Here is a 26222-nt window from a genome sequence, read left to right as displayed (position 1 = left end):
GGGCAAGGCAGCCCAGAGAGAGGGAAGTGACTGAAAAGCACGCAACAGAGTCCATGTCAGAGGCAGCCCCTATTTCTCTCACTAGGGGACCCACATGGGGACTGAGCTGCCCGTCATATGTAGAGGGCCTAGGTCTAGTCTATGCGTGGTCCTTGATTGGTGCTTTACCTTGTGTCTTCCCCGTCTTGTCCCCTGAAACAGCTGAGAAAGAACACCCTTCTGATCTCAAGATAGCACTTTATGGAGCAAGCAGCTCCATCATCCACAGGTAGGAGCAAATGATGATTATGGATTTAAGGATCTGAGCACAAGTTGGCTGCAAATATCATGATATGTATGGAATTCTCTTCCTTTAGATGTGACAAAAGCTTCAGCTTTAACAAAGCATGGGCTGTTCGTCAACAGGCAGATGAATGAGGAAAGTGTGGTCTATATACACAGAGGAGTTTTGTTTTCATTCATGAAGAAGAATGAAATCATGCCATTTAGAGGGAAATGGATGTAGCTGGAGATGATCAGGTTAAATGAACCTCACCAGCCTCAGCCAACATTGATGTTTTCTCCCACATGAGAATACGGGGATAAGTATTTATGAGTGTATACACACATATGACATGGAAGTCAAGTGGAATATTGCAGGGAGTGTATGTGGAAGAAGAGAGGGCAACAGGAGACAAAGTGGATAATTTATTGCTTGTTCTTTTACATATGGATTCTAGCTTTAATATATATAAACATACATTTGTTAATACATATAAACATACATTTGGAGTATTGCAAAGACTATGTCATTATCTATGAGAATAGAAAATGTTTTATTTTAACAACTCTTTGACATGCTCTCACTTTAAGGGGCAGTTACTGTAGTGCTGTGTTTTTGTTGCACTGATTTTTTTTTAATCAGTATTACAGGTCGATGCTAATTTAATAAATATCCATTTATTTTATCTCACCATTAATTCTCTCTCTCTCCTTTCTGTCTCTGTCTCTGTTTCTCTCTGTTTGTCTCTGTCTCTTTCTCTTTCTCTCTGCCCCTTCGCTCTCTTGCTCTCTCACTCTTTCCTCTCTCCTCTCTCCTCTCCTCTCTCCTCTCTCCCCCCCCCCCTTTCTCTCTCTCTCTCTGGGCTCCCGAGGGCTAGGATTAAAAGCATGCACCATCACCACCCAGCTTCACTGTTAATTCTAATCTTTACTCACATTTTGTATCTTTTATGTTCTTTCATAGCATGAGATACAATGTTTATATTTATTTGGTAGTCCAATGTCTATTCAAGTATCTGTAGATTTAATAAGCACTTTGCTTATCCCAAAATACTAATAACAAATTTCATATTCTGCTATTTTACAGATCATTTATAAAACTACGTTTTCTAATTCTTACATATGAAACTTTTAAAATGCACACACACACACACACACACACACACACACACACACACACAACTGGGTTTTTAACTGACTTCGGTTAAATTTGTTTGAAGAAAAATAACTTTTCCTGTGTGAGGTACAAAAAATTATTTTATCTTTTGTGCTCTGAGATGCTGCCATGTTATACAAAACTTAGCCATTCCTTTAGGTCTCGTTTGTTTTCATTGTCGAGAATTTCAGTCAGTTTAGCCACTTGGCCAAATTTTCCTGCCTTCTCTCTGAAGGTGTAGATTCTTCAAGTGCCACTAGCATGTGCTAAAATATTTCCCAGGAGTGGTAGCTAATTGCAACTTAGTTTAGTGGGGTTGTTTGAGGGCCATTTTGTTTGCTAGCTTTAAGCCAATATGCTCTATGTAAGAAAAATAGGGTTTTCGAATGACAAAATGACAAGGCAAACTAAACAAAACTAAACTTTGCTCTGATAGCTTTGTATATAAAGCTGGTTCTTAGTCATTTTCATTGACACTTCTTGCCTTTTTTGCTGAAATCAAAGTTGTCTTTCTTGGAGCAAATCTTTAGCCCTCAAAGGAGACATTTAAAAACTTTAGATGGCTTTACTTGCAGTCGAATTGTGTTGTTTTTGTTTTTGTTTTTGTTTTTTGTTTGTTTGTTTGTTTGTTTTTGCTTTTAGGTAGTATGGTCATTTTTATTATGTTTATACTTCCAATCCAAGAGTATGAGAGGTCTTTCCATCTTATAGCTTCTTCAATTTCTTTCTTTATTTTTTATTTTTTTCCATTTTTTTATTAATTTATTCTTGTTACATCTCAATGGTCATCCCATCCCTTGTATCCTCCCATTCTTCCCTCCCTCCCATTTTCCCCTTATTCCCCTCTCCTATGACTTTCCCTGAGGGGGGATTACCTTGTGTTGTTTTTGCTTTGGAACAATTTACATTGATAAGTGTCATTCTTTTTTTTTTTTAAACCAATCTAGTATTACTTCATTCTATATATGTATACATGTATTTCATAAACCTAATAGAAGACTACTAATTTCTTGGTTGAACTCTAAAAGATAATTACGCAAAGATACCACTCAGTCAACTCACTCTGCCAAGTGCTTGTGTGAGTCCAATCAAATCAGTCGTCATATATACAGACTTTATATCTTAAAGATGGTTTGTACATGTCTACTAATTGAACAGAATATATTTGAGGATGTATGACATGTACTCCACTGTCATTCTAACACTAAGAATATACTTTAAAAATCTTACTTCATTTGTGTTTCTTCCTGATAAATCTTATTTCACCCTGAATTCCCTGATCTTTAATCCTTATCATTTATTCATCTGCCTTCAACTTTAATTATTAATCCAAATTTTCTACATCCTAAACACTTCTGAACTAATTTTAGAATAGTTATAAACTGGTATGCAGGTTGACATATATTGTTGAATAGCATGAACTCTACTTTCACATTCAGCAGCTTTTAGTAAAGAAGCTAAGTGGTCCTCTGAAATGAGTCTATGCTGGCACCAATGACAAATAAATAATAAAATGTGGAAAATATGCTTTTACTTTTGCAAAGGTGTGATGCAATGCACTGTATCTTAACAGTAGCAACATCTAGCAAGATGTTCTTTAATTTAGATGATGTGGATATTTTGGATGTCTACTTCTACGAAGACTGTTGAAGATTTTGCGACTACTTAAAAAACATTTTTATTTAAGTGATTTATTCAATTACATCTCAATTGCTATCCCCTCACTTGTACCTTCCATTTCGCCACTCCCTCTTTCACTCTATTCCTCTACCCTCGGTCTGTGACAGAAGAGGATCTCCTCCCCTACCATATGGTCACAGCCTATTAGGTCTCATCCTGGTAGCCTGCTTACCCTTCCTGTGAGTGCCACCAGGCCTCCCCATCAAGGGGATGGTCAAACAGGGAGCATCACAGTTCATATCAGAGGCAGTCCCCACTCTTCACACAATTGTGGAGAATGTGCTGTCCGTTGGCTAGATCTGAATAGGAGGTCTAGGTTTACTGCATACATTGTCCTTTGTTGGTATAGCACTTTGAGCAGACCCCCTGGGTCCAGATCGGCCAGTCTGGATGATCCTCTTGTAGGTTTCTTCTTAATGCCAGCAGAAGCTCTTACTGCAGTGGCTTTGCATATTATGATGGGCAGCTGAGGCAGGGGCTGATGCAGCTCCGCTCTACTTGCTGTGACTTACTTAGTACCATGAAATATGACAGACATGACATAGGTTCCTTCTGAGGAGGAGTTTTAAAGGCCCATTTGTTTCTGTTGCATCTATGCTAAACAGTCTTTTCCATCAACTTGAGCCCAGAATAAAGATGGTAGCTAACCACCAGAAGACACACACACGCACACGCACATAGACACACACACACACAGACACACACACACAGACACACACACACACACACACACACACACACACACACACCCTAGAGTACACTAAAGTCTATTATGCTTAATTCAAGGTCTGGGTGTTGAAAAGTGGCAAAGAAAAACTTTGGTGATATTTAGTCCACTCTGTATCTGTGTTATTATTGTCTTCTTTAATTTATGATATTGCTTTCATTTATTCAGAAACATGGGAGCCCTTGAGTAGCTTCTGAAAAACAGAGCTGTGATATGATGGGAACCCTTTAGAACTTTAGAAGTAACTTTAGAAGTGCCTCTACAATATCTCATGGTCTCTAGCATTGGACTTATTAATGTACAGAAAAATTATTTTCTCAGAAATATTTCACTTACAATAATCAAGTTTAAGAAAATTTATATGCAAAAATGAATGAAATATAAAAAATATATAACAACCATAGATTTCTATTGTTAAAAAGCATGCCTTCAGTTAAAGAACTCATCTATTTCAGTAGCCGCCCTTGTCTGAAGAGCTAGGATTCACAGTGTTGCACACTACTCTACACAAAGCAAATGCCATGCACTGTCTCAGAGGTTACATTCAAAATGGGCTCTAGAAGCTTTCTAAAAAACAAAATAATTCATTATATTGTAGTTTGTGTTACACTCGAAGGTACAATGTTTTCCCATACACACACACACACACACACACACACACACACACACACACACATACACGTTTCATAGGGGATGAGAAAACATATTTAAAATAAACTGTAAAGTAAGAGATGCAATGGAAAATAATGGTGAATAATTGAATGTTATTGTCCTTCTTAACAAAAAATTGGTCATTTTGAAATATCCAATTCTAAAATCCAGAACTGTACCCAGTGCTATGGATACCCAGTGCTAACAGCTGAAACACTGCACCCAAACTAGCTGTGATGTGGTTACTGTACACCTAGAGCAGTGGTTCTCAACCTTTGGGGTCTCACAGCACACATCCTGTATATCAGATATTTGCATTATGATTCATAAAAATAGTAAAATTACAGTTATGATGTAGCAACAAAAAAGAGTCACAGCGTTAGGAAGGTTATTAACTCAATTATTTAATTTCTTTTTTCTCTCATCAATTTTTGCTACCAAATCTAACCTGTTATAAATTCAGAAATATAAACTCATGGTGGTTTTAGAATTTAATTTAGCTGAAGAAATTGAACTAAATTTTAAAACCCAGACATAGCAAGCCTAAAATTTAAGCATGAATATTTTAGGTTTAATTTTTTTTTAAGAGAAGGAAAAAAAGAACTCCAAAAGGAAACAAATTAAAACTTCATGTTTACATATCTTTGTGGAAAGAAAACCTAACAATGCATTGAAATAGACATGGGTTTGAATCACATGTTTACTTTACACAACAAGTATCTGATCTGGAAAAATTTGTGAAAACCTTTAAAAAATAATAATGGCAATTTCCAGATACACCTTTTGAAAAATCAAGAATTGTTATATTTAATTCCAAAGGTAACATGGCCTTCATAGTTATTTTTAACTAATCACTTCTAACATGTAAGGTCATTTTCAAAATTTAAAAAACAAACATAAAAATACCATTTACAAAGAAAATATGAGAAATTAAATTTTCTCAGGCCACTTGCAAGCTTTCCCATCAACTGCACAGAAATCAAATTTCTTTTCGTTCCCCCTGGAAAGTCCTGAAATGCCAAAACTTTTGGGCTATGTTTAGATTTTCCAACTGTATTTCTATCTTCTCTTAAGTCTTACAGTCCGGTTTGTGGGTTAGAACCTCTAAAGCTGTTGGCCTAAACAATGATCTGTGACAACCCTAGATTCTCATGGTCCATGTTATTTTTAAAAACAGCAAGATACACAATTTTCTCTTATTTTTCAAGAGGCCAAGAAAGATACTATCTTGGAGATTGTGAACACAGTGTTCCCTGAGCATTCTTTCTCGTTTTTTCCCTTAGAACTTTCCAAGGCAGATTCTGTTGCCTCCACCTAATGTTGCAAACATTTTGGGTGAAAGCCCAATGTGATTCTGAGACTTGGGTATGATTCCTTGTAACCTGGCATCCTTCCTGGAAGTTAACTTTGTTAGGCAGTTATTTCTATAAACATACTGAGTAATAGGAAAGCTACACGGCCAGATGAAGTCTACTACCTGCTTTTCCCCCACAGCCCTGTAAGATGGAATTTGGCAATTACTTATTAAGCCTGGCACGGTGCATTGTGGTGCCATGATCTCTTTAAAGGGTTAAATCCTATTTCCAGAACTGCTATTGCTTCTCATAAGAATTAAACCTTTGGATTATATTTGAAGATGCATAATTTGGATCAGTTTGGGTATTTATTCTCCTACGAATGAGCCTGGAGTTTAGAGGCTTAAAACAACTACTTATTTGATTAAAGTCATAAATCTCAGTCTCACTCAGATATTCTCATGCAGTTACACAACTGTGCTTAGCCTGCTAGATGCACATTGTATGTTGGAAAATGACAGCATTCCTGGAAGCCATGGATAGAGCAGAGTGGTGATTCTACCACCAGTCAGCATCTTTAGCATGTCCAGGCAGCGGGACTGGCGCTTTGACTCTCAGGACAGAATATTCAAAAAAGTTCAAAGACAACCTGGAATATAATACTGGTGTAAGTTTTGTAGTAGGCTATACTAAAAGTTACACACACACACACACACACACACACATACACACACTATATACACACACTTCAAAGGCTTATGAGATGTTTGAGGAAGACTTTGTCTTCTGCGGTAAAGAAATCTCAGAAACTGATATTGACCCTGTCTTATCACTGGGTCAGAATACACAGTAAGTACCTGACCCTAGATTCTCAACAGACTATGTGGCTTTAGCTTCCTACTGTGATTAAGGTTTTTAAATCTACCAAATGATGGGTTCCACATCAATCCCAAGGTAGAAACACAACATTCAGAATCTGAGACAACAGATCTAGAGAATCTTAATCTCACACACAAGTGAATCAAATTTCCCTTTTCCCTTCACAGGCTTGTCTAGAAATGCTCCCCGTGTCTCACCCTATGGCCTCATGGATGGTCTTAAAGCCATCTGATGAAGAATGAAAAAAAAAATCAAGGACAACACTTATCATTAACCCACCCGAGGATGACCTTTTCCGGTGGTGGTGAGCAGAAATGTTCCCACAAGCCAGATGTTCAAGCAAGCAACCTATGTGTTGGGTAGCCTGAGGGAGGAATATAGACAGTAAGTATGGCTTTGTGTGGTGGCCAGAGATCTGGGAGGGGACAGTGTAGAAGACTGGAGACAAAGAAGTCTGGAAAATATTAGCGGTCTCATGAGAGTCAGCAAGAACATGCATGTTTTATGTCTCCCGTTAATGTTTTAATATTTCCCAGAGATCACACCATTGAACCGCATGACTTCAGTCTTTGATGTCCTTGATTTTCTATCCTTAGCTAGTTAGATCTTATAAAATAAACCCATCAATGAGGTAGTCATGGTGTCAGGCATAGTGACTTTGCATTGGCCTAACACTGTTACTTCCTGTGATCAAAGCAATATACCTCTGTTTTCATCAGATGAGACAAATATTCAGAACTTCAGAACATCAGCCAGGTTCTGGATAGCAAATTGAATTCCTTTTGTTCTCGGCAACTTGATTCCTTCTCTCTGGACTTGAAATCATCTCTGAATAGAGGTTTTTATATTCTGATTGGTGCCTACGTCTGTTCCAATGTTTCTGACCTTTAAGGATGTAGAACTAGTAACACAGGGTTATTAGTTCTCTTTGAGATAGAGCACTGACTCAAAGCAAGGAAGTAAAGAAAATATAACCCTGGACATCTAGCTGTAGAGCACACCATTCTTCCTAAGTACCACATCTCTTGGGAATAATTAACCTTGCAATGGTATGATGTCTTAAAATACATCTTAAATAAGGTGGTACCTTAGAGTTTAAAGGCTTGTCATACTACAACCAAAGTACAGTGCACTCACCAAAGTAGTCTATTGCAGAGGATTCATGGTGACATACCATACGCTACAACATTGTCAAAAGCTAGACCATAGATATGTAAGAAGCAAAGTATAAAAAAGAATAGCCACCATAGAACACGCCTATAGTTTTCTTTTTTTCTTCATTAATTTATTTATTTGTTCATTTTGCATCTCAATTTCAATCTTACTCCCTCCTTTTCTCCCAGTCCCACAATTAACTAAAAAAATAATCAGTAGACCTCCTTTATACAAATGATAATTGAGATGACAGAGAAATTAGGGACACCCTTCACAAAGCCACAAACTTTGTAAAAAAACAAAATATTGGTGTAACTCTAACCAAGCAACTGAAAGACCTGTATGACAATTACTTCAAATATTTTAAGAAAGAAATTGAAGATTTCAGAAGATGAAAAGATACCACATGCCCTTGGATCAGGAGAATCAACATAGTAAAAATGGCCATCTTATCAAAAGCAATCTACAGATTCAATCCAATCCCCATCAAAATATCAATTATCAACTTGTTATGGAAAAACAAACAACTGCTCCCAAAGAAGGTTAGCATAAACAACTCTGTACAATAAAAGAATACCTGGATGTGTCATCATCCCCGATTGTACTGCAGAGCAATAATAATAAAAAACACTTGGTATAGGCATAAAAACAGACAGGCCAACCAATGAAATCAAATCGAACATCCAGAAATAGGCCCATACAACTACGAGACACTTGGTTTTCAACAAAGAAGCCAAAACCACATAGTAGAATAAAGAAAGCATCTTCAACAAATGGTGCTTATCTAACTGGATGTCCAAATGTAGAAAAATGCAAATAGATCTATATTTATCACCCTGCACAAAACTCAAGTCCAAGTGGATCAAAGACTGCAACATAATACTATCTACACTAGATCTATTAGAAGAGAAAATGGGGAGGAGCCTTGAACTCATTGGTACTGGAGACAATCCTAAATAGAACACCAACAGCTCAGGCTCTGAGATCAATAATTAATAAATGGGACTTCATGGAATGGTAATGCTTCTGTAATGCAAGTGATACTGTCAATAGGACAAAACAGCAGCTTACAGATTGGGAAAAGATCTTCACCAATCCTACAAGTTTTCAAACCTGGTCTTTGCTGGATTGCATATCATTATTCTTAGGACTTGAAGAGTTTTGCTTCTAAGGGTATCAGGAATGCTGTAATTAACTTAAAACTATTGCCAATGGATGGCAGTTGTGTACAATGAAGATATAGGCTAGCAATCCAGAAAAATAGCTGATATATTTACAGGGAAACTGGCCTTTATAACAATAGAGTACATTGTTATTGGCAATATATTGGCTACATATTGGCAGAAAGAACAGTTCTGACATGCAGGTGACTCAGGAAGGCCTTTTGTCACCTCCATGACTTGTGAGTGCAGTGTGCTGTCAACTGAACCACATGGAGCCTGGAAATGTCAAGAAAACCAGGTCCCACAACCCACAGAAATGAAATACAGCACAACAGGAAAACAAAACAGACCATATAGACATGACAGTGAATGAGGGAAAAATCCAGAAGCCCTTGTAATAAAATATGCAATGAATATCAAACACAGCCGCATACACAGTTGCAGGAAATGGGTGACATTTTTTCTCTAAATCTTTTTATTAGCTCTTATGTAGACACCACAGCAGTCACATGGTGAATACCTGGGATAGCATTTAAGGTGAGACATATTGACATTTGAATGATTTTAGTAGGCGCCTACTACATCATACATTGCTGCTCTCCAGCTTCACATCTTTCCACATCTCTGTCCGCACTTGCTTCAACCTTCCTCAAACAGCTTACTTCCTGCACCAAGCTGCATCATCTATCTTTTGCTTTCTGCTATAGATATTTACAGGTTCTATGAAGAGAGTACCCGGATGAACCTTCTTGTTACATGTGACCAGAAAGTTGGAAAGGGTTAAAGACCATTCCAGAGGCAGCCGTAAACCAAAAGGTCAGAGGCCGATAGAGACTGAACCACCAGCCAGAGAACATGTATGGAGTGGTCCTGGGCCCTCTACACATATGAAGCTGATAGACTGCTTGGTCCTCAAGTGGGTCCCCTAAGAATGGGGCGGGGCTATCTCTGACTCAGACTTTGTTACCTCCCTCTGGATCCCATTTCCCTAGCAGGGATACCTTGTCTTGCCTCAATGCACTTAGTCCTGATGCGACTTGATCAGGCAGTGTGGATGGGTAGGGGGGAGGGTGTAAGGTAAGTGGGGGGAAGGGTGGGATTGGTAGAAGAGGATAGAATGGGGTTGCAATTGCGATGTAAAGTGAACCAATAAATAAATTAGTAAAGGAAAAAAAAAGGAAAAACATATTTTTGTTTAAGCATTTTTATGGAACTTTGGTTGGAAAATCCTTGTTGTCACCATGCTGCCCTGTGACTGACTTTGTAAGTCCTTTGCAGCTGCTGATTTTTTTTTCTCTTTCACTCTTGCTGATTCTTCAAACCTGTATACCAGAATCTGCTCCTCGATAAACGAATAGCAGACCAACTTGTACTTTTTCAGTCTGTGACAGAGAACCCAACTTAAGCCAAAGACATCTTTGAAAAACCTTTGTGCTTAACGATGTGTTTAAAAACTTCTTGATAAAGAAAGTGAACACTTTTCATTAAAATGTGGCTGCCAGTGCTACAATTGGGTGTAACCCAAACACCCCACTATGTGGTAGCATCTAGCAACTGCATACTAAAGTCTTAAGGTAGCATCATACTCTACAGTATACAAACAATCCTCCTGAATAAATGGAAATGGGCTGTTAAGAAGCTGTAGAATCTGCCAAAAGGCAAAATGCAATTGAGACAAACAATAGAAACTAGTGAATAATATGTGGGTACCCGGACCATAGGTTTACTGTGTCTATGTCAGTTGTGGAGCCATTAGAAACCACTGTGCAACTGTACTCAAGCCTCATGGTGTGGGGCAGGGGGTCTATTTTAGAATGTGTACTTACAGATGACAGGGACAGAGATAAGTGACATACGGCTCTTGCTCTCCTCACAGGGTCTAGTCCTATTGCTGTTTACATCATCTTCCTGAGGAAAATGTGGCAGAGAAGAGGGGATAGAGGGCAGAAGAGAACTTAACTTCTTCATGGGAAGTTAGGACATGATTTTCCATGAGCCAGACCAAGTGATTTAAAGAAGGAAATATTTTCAGTATCGAAAGTAACTAGTAACAGGGGTAATGGCAAGGGTATAAAATAGAACCAGAGCCTTCCAAAGAATTTTAAAATAAAATCCAAATGTCTTTCTTTAAAAATAGTCACTTGCAACTTTTTTTATGGTAAAGAATAACATTCATTCAATATTATAATTCTCTTAGTGTAGTGCAATGCCTCTTTGTTGGCGACTTTTACTAAATCATAAGGCAGTTTAATGGCCGGGAAACATCCACTGGAACATGAGCATTAACTATTAAAGACCATCTCTGAGAATTCAAGGAACTCCTACCTCCCTCCTGGGGCAGTTTTAACTCATTATATCTTATGTTCTTCAAAGACTTTTGATCTGCGTAAATGTCCATTCTCAGATTCAAGTTTTACCACATACAATGATCCTATGATTTTAGGACCACATACAAGAAAATCCTACGATGTTTGGAAGTCTTAGAATTTTTCAGTACACAAAGCTGCCCTAATCTGACTGAGAATGAAGCACTGCCCTGCTACATGAGTCATCAGATTCTTAAAATGCAGTCCAAGCTCAGTATTTCTCATTTAATTTCTAAATCCTCAAGTTATATCACTTTAAGGCTTCTGAGTCATGAACAATTAATCGGATTTCTTTATAGAACCCTTCAGTTATGAGATAGAATCTCACGTTTTATGAATCGCTGTTCATTTTTCTTTTCTGATATTATAAATTGTATTATTTCCAAAAGCAGACTCAGTGAATGATAACTTAAGAAAATTCATGCTTAGATCCAAATGAGGGATTACAGCATCTCACATATATTCCTATTTACACAAAATAACATATCTTTAGATTCAATAAATCTTCCTAATATTTGAGTACATATTTATTTGCCAACAGAACTGAATGTCAATAAAATTTGTCAGTCAACAACAGCCAAGAGTAACTTCCTTAGATAAGCCTTGTAAAATATACATTCACATTAAAGCCAAAAGTGTATAAGTATCTCACTGCCTCCTGAATCTTTTATTCTACCACAGCATAGGGATCAAGGACGGTCACCAAGTGAATGGCACTTAAGCCTAACTGTTCACACTTTCTTTTTTTCTTTTTTTTCCTAACCAGAGCCTTGTCTTGCATCCCTCACATGAGACCCAGTCAAATGGAATTAGCAGTCTGTGCTGAACTGCCAATCGGCCACCAGATGGCAGCAACGCTTTTATGAATAATGCAGCAGGCTGTGCTGCCCGTCTAAGATTTCCTATGTTAATAATAGAACAATCCTTACTTTAGTAAAAGGACAAATTTGTCTGCAATAAAGCCAGCCACTTTTTCATGTCATTAATTCTACTTTGCAGGACACATTTGTTTTCTAGCACTTGAGCCTCCAAATATTTATTTTTATGCCGATTAAACATTAAATTGTTGCTGAATTTCATTGAATGCTGAGCTGAAGACTGCCAGGAGCTTGTTCCTTCCTTTCAGGTGGACAATAATATCTGTGACTGTGTATGTTCCGGTGCACCTATCAAAGAAGAAAGGTCTCTCATACTTTTCAGCACCTTCATCAACACACCCTGTGCAGCCAAAGACTGCACTCAGAAGCTCTCTGCCATGTTTTGAGTTCATCTCCATCATAGATGCCAGGCATCTGACTCCTGTCTTTGGCTCGATCATGGGTTTGGGACTTTTGAAAATTGAGCACTGTTTAACCAGCATATAAAACACAACAGAACTACCAGGATTTGCCTGAGATACTAAAGGGAGTTCCAGTGTCAGTATAGGTATCAGTAGATCACACTTTTTAGAGTCACTTGTGCAACAAGTTAATTCTGTCATTATAAACAGCTTGGGTTGAGCATATACCTTTCACTGAGTTGCAAACCTCCCATCCATTCTGGAGATAAAATGCTTCACAAAATGCTGTGTGTGTGTGTGTGTGTGTATGTGTGTGTGTGTGTTTGTTTGTGTGTACACACACACTTGTGTGTGTGTGTATGTGTGTTTACATGATATATATGTGTCTTAGTTAAGTTTCTATTTCTGTGATAAAGACCATGAGACTATGACCAAAGCCACTTGGGGAGGAAAGGGTTAGTTTGGTTACTAGGTCAGAGTCCATCCTGTAGCAGCAGGGGCAGGAGCCAGGAGGCAGGAACTAAAGCAGAAGTCAAAGAGTCCTCTGCTCACAGGCTTGCTCTTTCATCCTTGCTGGACTTGCTCAGGACCACCTGCCTGGGAGTAGCATCATGTACAGTAACCTGGGCCCTCCTGCTTCAATCATTCATCAAGAAGATGCCCCACAGACTTGCCTACAGGCTTTGAGACTGGAGGATTCTCTCAACTGAGGTTCATCTTCCAAGGTAACTCCAGCTTGTGTCAAATAGACAGAAAACAAAACAAAACAACAACTAACACAACATGCGTTGCGAATGTGTGCAGGGGGCCGAAAGGTGGGTGTTAGGAGCTCTGCTCTTTCTCTCTTTTTGTTGTTCCCTTGAAACACCATCTTCCACTGATGCTAGAGCTAGTCTGAGCCAGAAGCCCTAGAAATTCTCTTGTTTCTGCTTCCTGCGGTGCTGCAGACAGAGGTACACAGGGCCACCCTCAGCCTTCTACATGTGCGTATGGGATTTGAACTCGAGTCTTTATTGCACAGCAAGGGTTCTTTCCCTATGAGCCATCTTCCTAGATTCTACATCCTTGACATTTAAAAAATTGAGATTGTACTTTAATTCCAACATTTCTCCCTTCCTTTTGCTCCCCTCAAAACCCTCCCATATACCTTCTCACTCTCCTTCAAATTCATGGCCTCTCTTTAAACTAACTGATATTGCATGCATATCTGTATTTGCACACACATATATGTCTCAAATTATATTCTTCCTTTTAAATCTGTACTTTCTAGTAAATATTTAGTACTATTTTTCACTCAAATATTGAAAGATTGTACAGATTCCACACAAGATCTTTCTAGTGAGTGAGTGCTGTCATTGGTTTGCATCATAAACTGGCTATTTGTTGTTGTTTTGTGTGTGTGTGTGGGTGGGTTTTTTTTCTCATTTCAAGCCTTTACTTATGATGCTTGCTTTTTTATTTTCTTATCCTGCTTTAAACACAGCTCTGAGATTTCAGAGTTTTATTCACCACTGCCCAAATTTTTCCATTTCTTGTGGCTACTGGCATTTTAATACTGTGTAATACTGTGTGTGTGTGTGTGTGTGTGTGTGTGTGTGTGTGTGTGTGTGTGTGTGTATGTGTGTGTGTGTGTGTGTGTGTGCATGCGCACATGCGTATGTGTATGTGTACTTCTGTGTGTATGTGTTTGAGTGCACATGTGGTGTCTGTGCTTGTGTATATGTTTATGTGTTGGTGTCTATGTGGGTCTGTGAGTGTTTGTGTATGTGTGTTTCTTGCCTTCAGAACAGCCTTGTTACCTTGTGTTTCTAAAACCTGAGTGGTACTGGCTATTTGTCTCAGGGTGCTTTTGTGCTTTGCTAAGGTACTAGACTTTACTCCATCATCCTCATGGACAGGCTGTAAGCTGAGTTCCCATTTATTGGCTCCATATATTATATACCAGCTTCAGGGATTAAAACATTTCTTTTTCTGGAATACATCTGTTTGCTATTAAAAAGGAAAGAAAACCAGACTCAGCATGAAGTAAACATGGCTACTTTGTTTTACAAATATAAAATAAGAATTCTGAAACAGATATGCAAAAGAGAGCCCTTGTTTGGAATGCTGTCATGCCAGAACCAAAGTCATACTTTCTGTACTTTACAGAAGATGAAAATAACAAGTAGAAAAATTCTAGTACTTGATCATTTCACTTCAGTCCCATGAATGCGTGGAGGCTGAAGACCAAGGTTTTGTTAGCCACGGACATCCATAGATAACCTGGAGACCAGCACATTACCTCTACCAACACATGAAGAGATAAAGAAAAGATGGACAGCTTGCTGCAGGCAGCCTGAGGTCAGACTGAAACTCTAAATAAGAAATTGTTGCCTCTTTTCCATACCCCAGCTACTCCAGAGGCCAAGGGGACCAAAGCAGTGGCTTTAGTCCTTTGGCACCACCCACCCGTTCTTCTGCTAAAGTGCACATGACGTCAAGTGCATTCCTTTCCATTCAGAAGTTTGTTCTAATTTGTGTCATGTTGAAAACTTTGCACCTTAGTTCTTTTGACCGATTTGACTCTATCAGAAAGGTTAGCACTCTGTTCTGTCCTGTTCTGACTCCAGTTTGAACAAATAAGGCTCTAGTAGGGGCCCTGCCATAGCTTTAGATAGAAAAATGTGCAAACTGGAATATCCTGAGTCGAAGGTTTATAATCTGGAGCTTCACAGAGTCATCCAGGAAGGATAAATTTGATACCTTTTCCCTTAAATTTTTTTTTGACTTTTGTAGCTTAATTCCAAGAATTTAGATTTAAAAACAACAACAACAAACCAACCTTTATTCCTTTTCTCAAAATTACATCAGCAAAAAGCCAATGTTTCCTGGAATTTGGCCTGAAAAATGGTCTAGTCTGAAGAGATGGACATGATGCTCATCTTACTGGTGTGCTTGGACCAATCTCCCCATTTCTACTCTCCCTTTATTTGTCAGTGTCGATGACTTTTTTGACATCATCAAAACCTAAATACATTCATCATTCCCTGTGTTCAGGATCTCTTTCTCATATCCAATCGTGTGTGTGTGTGTGTGTGTGTGTGTGTATGTGTGTGTGTGTGTGTGTGTGTCCATCTGTCTGCCTGTGTGTCTCTGTGTGTGTGTATCAAACCCTTAATTCCAAAATTAGATCTTTTCCAGTATAATCTCACTGACACACTGTTCACATAATAATCATAGTGTTTCCTTCCAACTGAGAGAAAGTATTTCCTTGACATCTTAGGTTGGAAGCAGAAAGTGTCTCTTATCTCTTTTTTATTTGGGGACATTGTTGCTGAACTTGTCTCTGCAAGTTTCAGTTCAGGGTTCAATAGAAAATTCTAGAGGACTATGCTTTTGTTAACAGGCCAACTTATATACCATTCATTAACTAGTTTACACCAAATAGATATTGTAGCAATGGCGCTTTCAAAAAGGACTGGATACAAAAATCTAAAGAAAACATAAGGGCACATACCCTCTGAACAATAACTGAAGATATTTTTCACTTGGTATATTAAATCCTTAGCAACTGAGGGCAGTGTATAAAAGCTTAAGTACTCCAAAATTAGTTGCACTTACTAATATGTGTCTCCTTCATCAAGATTCTCCTGAAATTCACAATTGAAACCTCACGCAGAATGTTTTGAGATGATGTGGTTAAGTGAACAAATAAGTAAGGATCTCTTCATTTTTAACACAGAAAGGAAACAGGTAGGGGAGGGGCTATTATCTCAGCCTATCTCAGTGTTACACACTGCAAGTTGGAGAAGGGATTTACAAGTTGAGTCTTTATAAAGATCAACTGATAACATGCAGATCCCCAGACTCAATTGTCTCCCTACCATGCCAAGATGGATGAGTGACTAGTAAGTAGATGAAATTGTTGAGGGCAAGCCATCATGTAAACAAAAGCTGAACTAGATGTTGATGCTTCTCTTTACCCTGCCTTATGTTGAACCCAAGCCTTTTAAGGCATTATGAGTAATTCTGCCAACTGAAAGCAGTTTTACTTCAAATTAATGCATTTATAAATATGAAACTTTTTTTCATATTTTGCCTTTACTCTAACTATATCCATTGCAAAATGAAAGGGAAAAATCAGTAAAAGCTCAGATTTATTCTAAACTACGCTTCTTGACATAGAAATGTATAAAAACAAAATACCAGTAGTTTTTCTTTTGGCTTAAAGTAGCATTTTCCAGAATGTTATTAAATTATCTCCACATTAATAAACATAAATTGTACTAAAACATGTCAGATTAGGATATACAATCAGTTTCTGTTTCATTGTAATGCATATCCATGGAAAATATTACATGAATATACTTTATATACAGTATAGTCAGAGGAGTTTACCCAGAGTCAGAAAAGTAACTTGAGTAATTAAATGCTAAATCTACTCCAATTTCACTTTCCTTATAAGGTAAAGGGTACCTATCTGCAGATGTGATTTTTTTTTATTAAAGAGACAGTGTCAATTACTAGACATTTGAAGACAGTGTTTATGTTCTGAATAACTGCTGACAGGTGTGAGGTGGGCATTATCTCCTTAAGTCATTTCCGTGTTCATAGCAGTTAACATAGTTCTACTTACTATTTATTAGATAGTAGTATTTTACAACTTAGTATGTGTGCTCTATAGACATCCAATAAATTCAGCAGCAAATTCTAGAAAACACTAGGTCTGAAGAAAATATGTCTTCAGAGGACAGATGATTCAATATCTCAAATAATTAGTTGCTATCTTCCTACTGAGAAAAGAATTAAGGACCTAAACCTTATATCCTAGTCCTTCATTTCAGTTATACTTTCAGAATCTTGTAACACATGGTTTATGTTGCAGATAAAATTTCCAAATTGTTTTCTTTGTTGCTTGTTATACTAAGCGTATCCAGGTCTGGCCCCAGCAGTGACATTCTGTAGTGCTAGAACATGCCCAGTCTCCTGCCTCAATAAATACAGCAGCTGACATAATTTCTAGTCTTATATATAAAACTGTTTTACCTGACAGGAAAAAGGGAATCTCATGTGAAGTGGAAGTTTTTGGTTTCTTTAAAGACTCAGTTGTTGTCATGTGAATATGATGGGTTTTTGTTGTTGTTGTTGTTGTTGTTGTTGTTGTTGTTGTTTTGGTCCCCCATGTGGGATTTAGGAACATTTTGCTGCAGATGAAAACACACTCGTGATTTTTACCAGTGGAAAACAGACTGGTAAGAAGGAGTGTAATCTTTTTTCTGGAAACTGTCTCATGTGAGGGGGTCTGGTTTCTGCCAGCTGGAAAACATCCCTGAGTGGACTCTAAGAAGGGATAAATAGAAGCCCACAGACAGTGAGACAACACTTTTCCATCACTGTGCTTTGTAATGGTTTACATCGCTTCTCTGGTCTTTGCTTTTCTACATTTTGCTTCGCAGGGGGAAAAATGCTACAGAGAACTTCTTTTGTGGCACTCCTGCTGAGTCTTGCTGACTCCTGCTGCTTTGGTGGAGCCTTGTCATTTCTACTAAATTGTACCACCACTGCTGTTGTTTGCAGTTTGCTGGTATCCTGACAACAAAGGCTGGGCTCACCCTCAAAGAACTACATCTAAAGAGGTTCACAAGCCCCTTTCCTACTAACCTTCTTTCTCCCCTACCTCAGGTCAGTAGGGTGTAAGTGAGGTAGAAGTGTTTAAGAATCCTAAACAAAGTAGATTTTTTTTAAAAAAAAATCTAAGCCCACACTCAGAAGTAATAGGATAAATTATTTCCATTTGATATAATGGAAATAATAACATTACTCTGTCCTCAGTCTTGCTTTTGGTTTTTGAGACAAGGTCTCTGTAGCCCCAGTGTCCTTGAACTTGCCATGTAGGCTAGGCTAGCGTCATACAGAGATCACCTGCCTCTGCAGATCAGATAGCTGCAATTAAAGGTGTTACCCACCATGCTCAGCTCCTTCTCCTTTTAAACAAGTGATGCTCCTGGAAGATTGGGGGGTATGTTGATGTCCTATCCTGTTTGACAGCGTGTCATGAATTCCATAGCCCAGACATTCAAAGAGCCTCAACTTCAAAAGAAGGAAATCAACTTAAGTGAAATTTCCCTTCAACTTTGAAACAAGAATAGCTTTTAAATCTTCCCCCAAATTTTTATGTTCTTATAACTGATTTTATAAGTGAGTTATTAAACTTCTTGATGTAGGGTGATATAAATGCCTAATGTGTCCAGTGAGAAAAGAGCAGATAGTAGCTTCTCTTGTACATTGCATCCCGTCTGGCAGTACTGTCACCTTTAAGTGGGATTTTGTTTAGTTATTATAACTATCTCTCCTTAAATGACATTTGGGATTATTTAAGATTATGTTGTAATCCTTTTAATCCTTAGTGCTTTAAATTTCAGATTAAACACCGAAGAGCAAACCAGCACTTAGCAGAAATGTTTAAAACATGTGATTTGAGGATAAATCTCTTGCCCAGCATCTCCCTGATAAAGACCTGGCTTTGCTTTTAGTTAACTAAGAACTTGTCTAAAGTTCATCCCAAATTGCTCACAGGTGAAGTGTTATCTCAGGCTATATCAGATTTGTGATGGTCCATGATATCACTCTGCAGAACTAAACAAAAGTAAGAGCAACATACATTCACTTATTTAGTTTAGAATTTGTATGGTCCTTTCATAACAGCAAAGCTTCTCTCTCTCTCTCTCTCTCTCTCTCTCTCTCTCTCTCTCTCTCTCTCTCTCTCTGTGTGTGTGTGTGTGTGTGTGTGTGTTGTGTGTGTGTGCTATGTTTGTATGTGTTGTGTGCATGTGTTTAAATGCTCACTGCATTTCCTAAGATCAAATAATTCAATATAAATGTATACCTATTTATGTTATTTAAAGCTTTATTTATACAGGTTTTGACACCTGTGATTACACGTCATGAACAATGTATCACAGTAAGAACAGCATTTCATAAAGTGTTACTTGCAGTTAAATGATGCCTATCAGACAAAATTAGTCCAAAGATTCTGGCTCCAAAGTAGGCAGAGGTTTCTGGTCTTGGAAAGTGAATATCATTTTGATTCGCCAAGAGTTGTTACATATTAAAGCTATAATTTTGTCACTATGATATTAGTGTGTACTATTTGAAAAAGACTGAATACATACTGAGTTCGATGGAAAGTTGTCTGTGAAAAAAAACTTGCATTTTGTTAAGTACAGAAAATGAACAAGTCAGATGTCTCAATAGTACAAACAGTGAATAAAAAATATTCCATTTTTTCTGTATCAAAAATGTGCTTCCAGCATATCTCAGGCACTCACAATTTTTTTGTTTGTTTTCCTTTTCATTTCAAGTTTGACTTCTCTGAAGACATGGTAATTATGTGGTATATAATTGCCAATCCATCAAGTTTTTAAAGACAGATTTCAAATTTTAAATTATTTCTAATTTTGCTCTTCTTTGATTCTTCTGGAACTAAAAATCTCAATAGTCATTTGCTATCTGTAATCTATAATTCATAGGCTGAGATTGAGCATCAAGCCTAATTCAAACTTGGAATCCTAAAACTATTTTTGATGTGGTACCTCAGCTGAAGTTAGGAGCATCTTTTTCAGTGAAGAAGAAGCGTTTCATTATTCAGTAGGTAATGAAACCCTTGCAAGTACTCCAGACCCAACCCATGCCTTAATGCCGTGTTTTTTGAGATATAATCATGTTTATTCTGATCATTTGAGACTTAGCCTAGCTAATGTATCTAATCAAATATTGATGCACGTCATCTGGACTTAGTTGCCTGGCAATTTCTTCCCAAAGCTTTTTTGTTAACAGAACTGTAAAAATAATTTATGCTGATCTGCTCAAACAGCTGACTATACTGGTCTACTCTGTGGGTACATATTTGTAAATTTTACCTAAGCTCACGACAAGTCAGATAATTTATCCAAACTCAATGAAGAGAAAATTATACTAGAATTTCCCTTTAACTTTGTTATTCATGTTATGTTTATAATAAATTATTTCTATATACAAAACTATCAAGAATTTATTTACGTATTATCTATCTATAATCTATCATTTACCTATCTACATACCTATTACACTATTTATCTGTACATGTACCCTACCAAGTATAAATATGGAAGGCTCAAGGCCCCATGAACTGTTCAATTATATTACAAAGCAAAATAGGTGACAAGAATTTTGAAGCCATTAAATTTGTAAACAGTGAAAACAGACTTTAATGTCATTGGAAGATCTTGATTTGATATATATGTGTGTATGTGTGTGTGTGTGTATAATGCATATATATATATACATATATATATATAACATAATGTTCCTCAAAATGATCTTAATTTTTTTCTTTTAAACTTATATTAATCAGGTAAACCCACAATACATGTGAGTCTACAACAACCTTCGTAAGGTTGCAACCCTTTACTACAGTTCTTCATGTTGTGATGACCCCCAACCATAAAAGTATTTTCATTATTACTTTATAGCTGTATTTTGCTACTGTTATAAATTGTAATACAAATGTTTTTCCCCATGGGGTCGTGACCCTCAGGTTGAGAACCAGTATTCCCGATTGCCAGTGACTTGAGTTGCGACCTTTGCGTTTTATTATTGTTGCAGGATAACGCCAGGAGAAAGATATGAGGGAAGACGGTTGTTACTGATCCTTACCTTCTCACTTGCAAATGAAGTTCATTTTATTATATATACCTTGATTCTCTAAATTCTGAGTTCTCTACCGTTTGCTTCTAGATCACTGCTCTCTGCGCGTGCCTTCCTGCCTGCCTGCCTCCTTCCTTCCTCGTTCTTTTTTAAAATTTTATTTTTAGTTGACAGATGATAATTATATCTATCCTTTCACTTAATTTTTGGATAAGGCTTTCTCTATATTTAAGTAGAGTAAAACTAGAAACAGAAAGATAATTTATCCTAGGACATGTGTAGTTTTTCCGTTTTAAATCTGAATAGGCCAAATTATTTTAACATACCTAAATAAGTTCCTGAAGAAAGTAAACCATACTGGACATACTGAAAGTGAACTTTTTTTCTCATATGAGTACAAGCAGCAAAGTTCACCCTCCTACGCTGCTGTTATGTCCTTATATTTATTTCACCACTGTATTTTATTATATAACTACTGAGCTTTACTTAAAGAGTGAATTATTGCAGAAAATATTTAACATTAATTATTATGTATTGAGCTATTCCCTTCATCTGTAAATGGAATAATTCTAAAATATAACAAAATTATTTGATTTGAAAATGTAAATATTAGATATCAGCTAACATGAAATACAGATCAAACTTATCATTTAAAATACTTACTAAAAAAAAGCATGTCAAGTCATGATTTGGTAAAAATCACATGTGAAATATCACAGTTTCCAGTTTCCACTCTTTCAAGGATTTTGTGGGATTTTTTTTTTTTTTTTTGCACTTGCTGGAATATGATTGCTCCTGTTGATCAATCATAGCAATTTTTTTTTCCAAAAGTAAAAGTATTCAATATAAAAAGATCAGATTTAACATTCATTATTAATTAAACTGGTGCTCTGACAACTTCTTACATTTATAAACTGCATTCTGAGTATTCCCCAGCTCCCGTTCACATCTTCCTGCCGTCCCCATCACGCGGCTCCCCTCTCTCCCCATCCTTACTTTCACTGTAAATATAGTTAATCACTGGAAGGCAGGGATGGCAGTGAATGAGAATAGCTTATAATTAGTGGGTCTTAACTCGTGTGTGTTTCAAAGTACTGCATTAAATCTAAGTAAAGCATTCTAGGTTGGCACCCCAGACAACTATCAAATACATCGCAAAATTCAATGAAGTTGTAAATTAATCGACACAAAACATCCTTTTGTTTGTTTGTTTGTGTTTGTTTAGCTAGTAACCCATCATCAGGGAAAAATACAAAGTAATCCCGCAATTCCACAAGGAAGAAGAGTCAGACTCAGCCTTTCACAAAGACCTCCAGACAAATATCTCCTACACATGAAAAGATCAGGGGAGGGTCATTCTTATTCTGATCACCCAAGAGAGCTCCGATTTAGAGGAAACAGGAATAAATTGAGCACATGTGGCATTCTTACCTGAAAGACACTCTTTTTGCTTGATTTTTCCGAGGCCCATTCTATACGTGCACCACACAAATCCACACTTTCTGCTTTGTGCCTGTCTTTCTGTAAACAAAAATGAAATAAAAATGAAGATCACCCCCCAGAGAACACGGGCATACTAAGCTAGAGGTATGTGGATGGTAGAAAGCCTCTCTTTTGAGCTTCCCAGGGAACACCTAATCTGTGGGGCTTTTACTTGGCATTTTCTAATGTTAATACTCTAAAATTAGAAGCCTACTTTTACACATATTTCATTGGTTATGGATAATAAGAAAAAAATCAATACTTATAGCAATGATTTGGCAGAGTGTTAAATAAGAATTTCAAAGCTCTGTTTTTCTGTCCTGTGTAATATTGTTGGTCAGTGACAAATATGAAAAATTGAAGCCACATACTTGTTAGACCTAAAAGTAAATAAACGTTTGAAAGATCATACTGTAATGGAAAAAGCTCTAGCTTCAGGTTTGTAACTTCAGCAAAGCTACTTAGAACTTAGCTACATCAGAGTGAACGTAGAGCCGATGGATTGAGTTAATCTCATGGTTCCTCAAATGTTTGTATTTTTGTATATGAAAAAGTTCAAAACATATGAAGTATCAACAAAGAAAAATTCACATTTAGTTGGACACGGTGCCACATTTCTCTAACCCAAGCACTCACAACGCAGAGGCAGGTTGATCTCTGGGCCTAAAAGACCAGTCTGGTCTACAGAGATACTGTCTTAAATAATTAGAAGAAAGAAAGAAAAAAGAGAAATATCCTCATTTTAGACTTTAAAAGTACATGTATAAACTTTATGTAATAAGGTTAATTTATTTATTAAGTAGATAGTAATGCATAGTGTTTGCTTTCTTCTATACAAAGTACATAATAAATGAAAATAATTTTATTTCAGTAATTCTTAATAACCACCTAACATAAATGTTAGCTACAGTTGCCGAAAATTTCACTTGACTCATAGTGAATAACATCTACATAAGTTTAAATTCACAAATTTTCAGGTATTAAAGCAAAGGGTAAGTTTGGGATATTTCTTTACTATTTTCCAAGGAAGTTCTGTATAGAGAGATTCTTTTCAACAATTTTCATATGCTTGAGACACTCTAGGTTTCTTTACTAAGAAATTTAATAATTTCTCCACTTGTTTTCTACAGAACATCCTGAATAATAAGTCTAGAAACATTTTAATACTTAAGGTAGCTTTCAATGTCATGAACTTTAAGTCAAAACTTGAAATTAAGACTATAAAGATGTTAAAATATATTTTCTGTGCACAATTATTGCCTCATAACCACTATTCAAATTTTATTGGACTTAAAGAGATCCAATTTAGAAGTAGCAAGATTTTGTTTTTTAACCATTATGGTAAGATAAGAGATATTTACCTTTCAACAGCTAAAGTGCATGCCTGTGGGGGAAGTGCAGGGGGCAGCAAGCATAATTTTTCTGAAGGAAAACACCTCACCTGGTTGAATAGCATCCCACAGCATGCCTTCCACTTATTTTCAGTAGGAGCTCTGTGGGAAAGCCTCTTAAAATCATCCATGCCCATTAAAACTATTGCGATCAGTGTGTTTCACAGGTTCATTCTTCACTGACACCCAGGCTATCACTACTGTAGGTCTCATGAGGAAATAGCGATGTAAGTTACTTCCTGTAGAGTTGATTGAGTTATGTCATACTCAGAACTAGCAATAATCATGAAAGAAATAAAACTAAAGGGTCTTATCTCCCCATACAATGCAGTGGGGTGGGAGCGGTGGTAGCAGAATTACGTTATATAAGAAGCACTTTGCATATGTCCAGCAGTTTCTTAACTAGCATCTCCCTCCGAGTAGGCCATCCTTGCAATAGTATGAGGCAGTTACTGTTATTCCTGCTATGTTTTAGGTAATAAGCTATGTCAGAATGATTCTGGTGTGTAGAAGTTTCCCAAGGCAAATGGCTTAAAGGGGTTAGACTTTTATATATATATATATATATATATATATATATATATATATATATATATATATTTCATTTTGTTTCATATGTTTGAGTGTTTTGCCTGAATGTATGCTTATGCATCACTGGTGCCTGCGGCAAAAGAGAGCAGAAGATCTCCCAGAATTGGAGTTATAGATGGTTCTGAATCACTTTTTGGGGCAGATAAGTGAACTCTCATCCTTGGCAAGATCAGCAAATGCGCTTAACTGCTGAATCCTAAGGGTTGGAATTTAAATGGAACTAGAGCCACTTTCTGCTTGGTGCAAAACTGGAGCTCAAGCCTGGGGCTTTGCTCATGCGTTGCAGCCAAGTGCTCTACCACAGAGACATAGCCACAACTCTCAAAGTCTGTTCTTAACCACTATGCAGCCCTTGACATTGGAGTTACCGTTAGAATGATATTTAGGAGAAAACACATCAGACTTGGGGGAGAGCTGTGGCTAGTTCATCAGAGTTCAGGCCAGGCATTGAATTTGTTTTCATCCCCTCTACTGAACTGGTCTTGTTGGAGATCCTCATCCATTTGTTGTCTTTATTTGCAATAGCTACTCTGCCTCCAAATCTTCATGCAGCTGGCTTCTTTACATCTGGTCCCGCACCTTATCACCAATGGTTTGGGACCTTTGTGTAAAGCAGCCGTTTCACAGTACTCCTGGTGACTTCCACCCTAAGTCTTACTTAATTTCAATTCAACCTGAAAGCAACACAAATATTATTATATACTGACTGTCTCTGTTTCCCTCTTGAACTGAGCTTCCTCAACATGGGTTTTTTTTTTAAAGATTTATTTATATATTATGTATACAGATTTCATTACAGATGGTTGTGAGCCAACATGTGGTGCCTGGGAATTGAACTCATGACCTTTGGAAGAGCTGTCAGTGCTCTTACCCTCTGAGCTATCTCTCCAGCCCCAACATGGGGTTTATTTGCTTTTTTCTTCACTCCCTTTCCCAGGTACACTTGGGGTTCAGTGAATATTTCCTGAATTCCTGAATGAGGAAATATGTCAACTGGCAACTAACTTTTCTGCTTTGGAAGAATGTCTTGAGTACCTTTAAAATTTTACTTTCACATAAATTAAGATTTCTAAAAAAATTTTTTTCACTGATAAATGTGTTGAGTTTATTTCAGGGGAATAACAGGTCCTTAACAGGACCTAGATGGTGTGATTCCACTGATGTAACATTTTTGGGGTAACAAATTCACGAACAGGTCAGGAATTTCCAGTACTTATAAGGAAGGTAGCAGGAAAATGACTTGAGGCCGTGAAACCACCATTTGTAATTTGGTGAAGTGATTACAGTAGTTTAATGGATTTATTAAAAAAATGTGCTTGAATTGTATGGACTCATTCTAAACCATTCAGTGTGCAGCTTCTGAATCAATATGTCACCAGTGCTCCATCCTGAAACTCCAGGGCTGAAGGAAGTAGTGACTGCTCCTTTAAGAATTTTCTAGCCAAGGCTGAACATATGGATCTCTGAATCCCTAGCATACAT

The 26222-nt window shown here is 37.2% G+C and overlaps 1 protein-coding gene across 1 annotated transcript in view; it reads right to left on the bottom strand.

Moving 5' to 3' along the window:
• Window positions 1-26222, bottom strand: part of ARHGAP15 (Rho GTPase activating protein 15) — a 618627-nt gene that overhangs the window by 456741 nt on the left and 135664 nt on the right. The window contains exon 6 of the mRNA XM_084799881.1: window positions 22708-22797. Within this exon, the coding sequence (XP_084656007.1) occupies window positions 22708-22797 (90 nt within the window). The remainder of the gene's footprint in view (window positions 1-22707; window positions 22798-26222) is intronic.

This window comes from Acomys minous, assembly GCF_964271855.1.
Source record: "Acomys minous genome assembly, chromosome: 10".
Lineage (NCBI taxonomy): Eukaryota > Metazoa > Chordata > Mammalia > Rodentia > Muridae > Acomys > Acomys minous.
The sequence above is the reverse complement of the archived record's forward strand: the minus strand, read 5'-3'. Positions and strand labels throughout refer to the sequence as shown.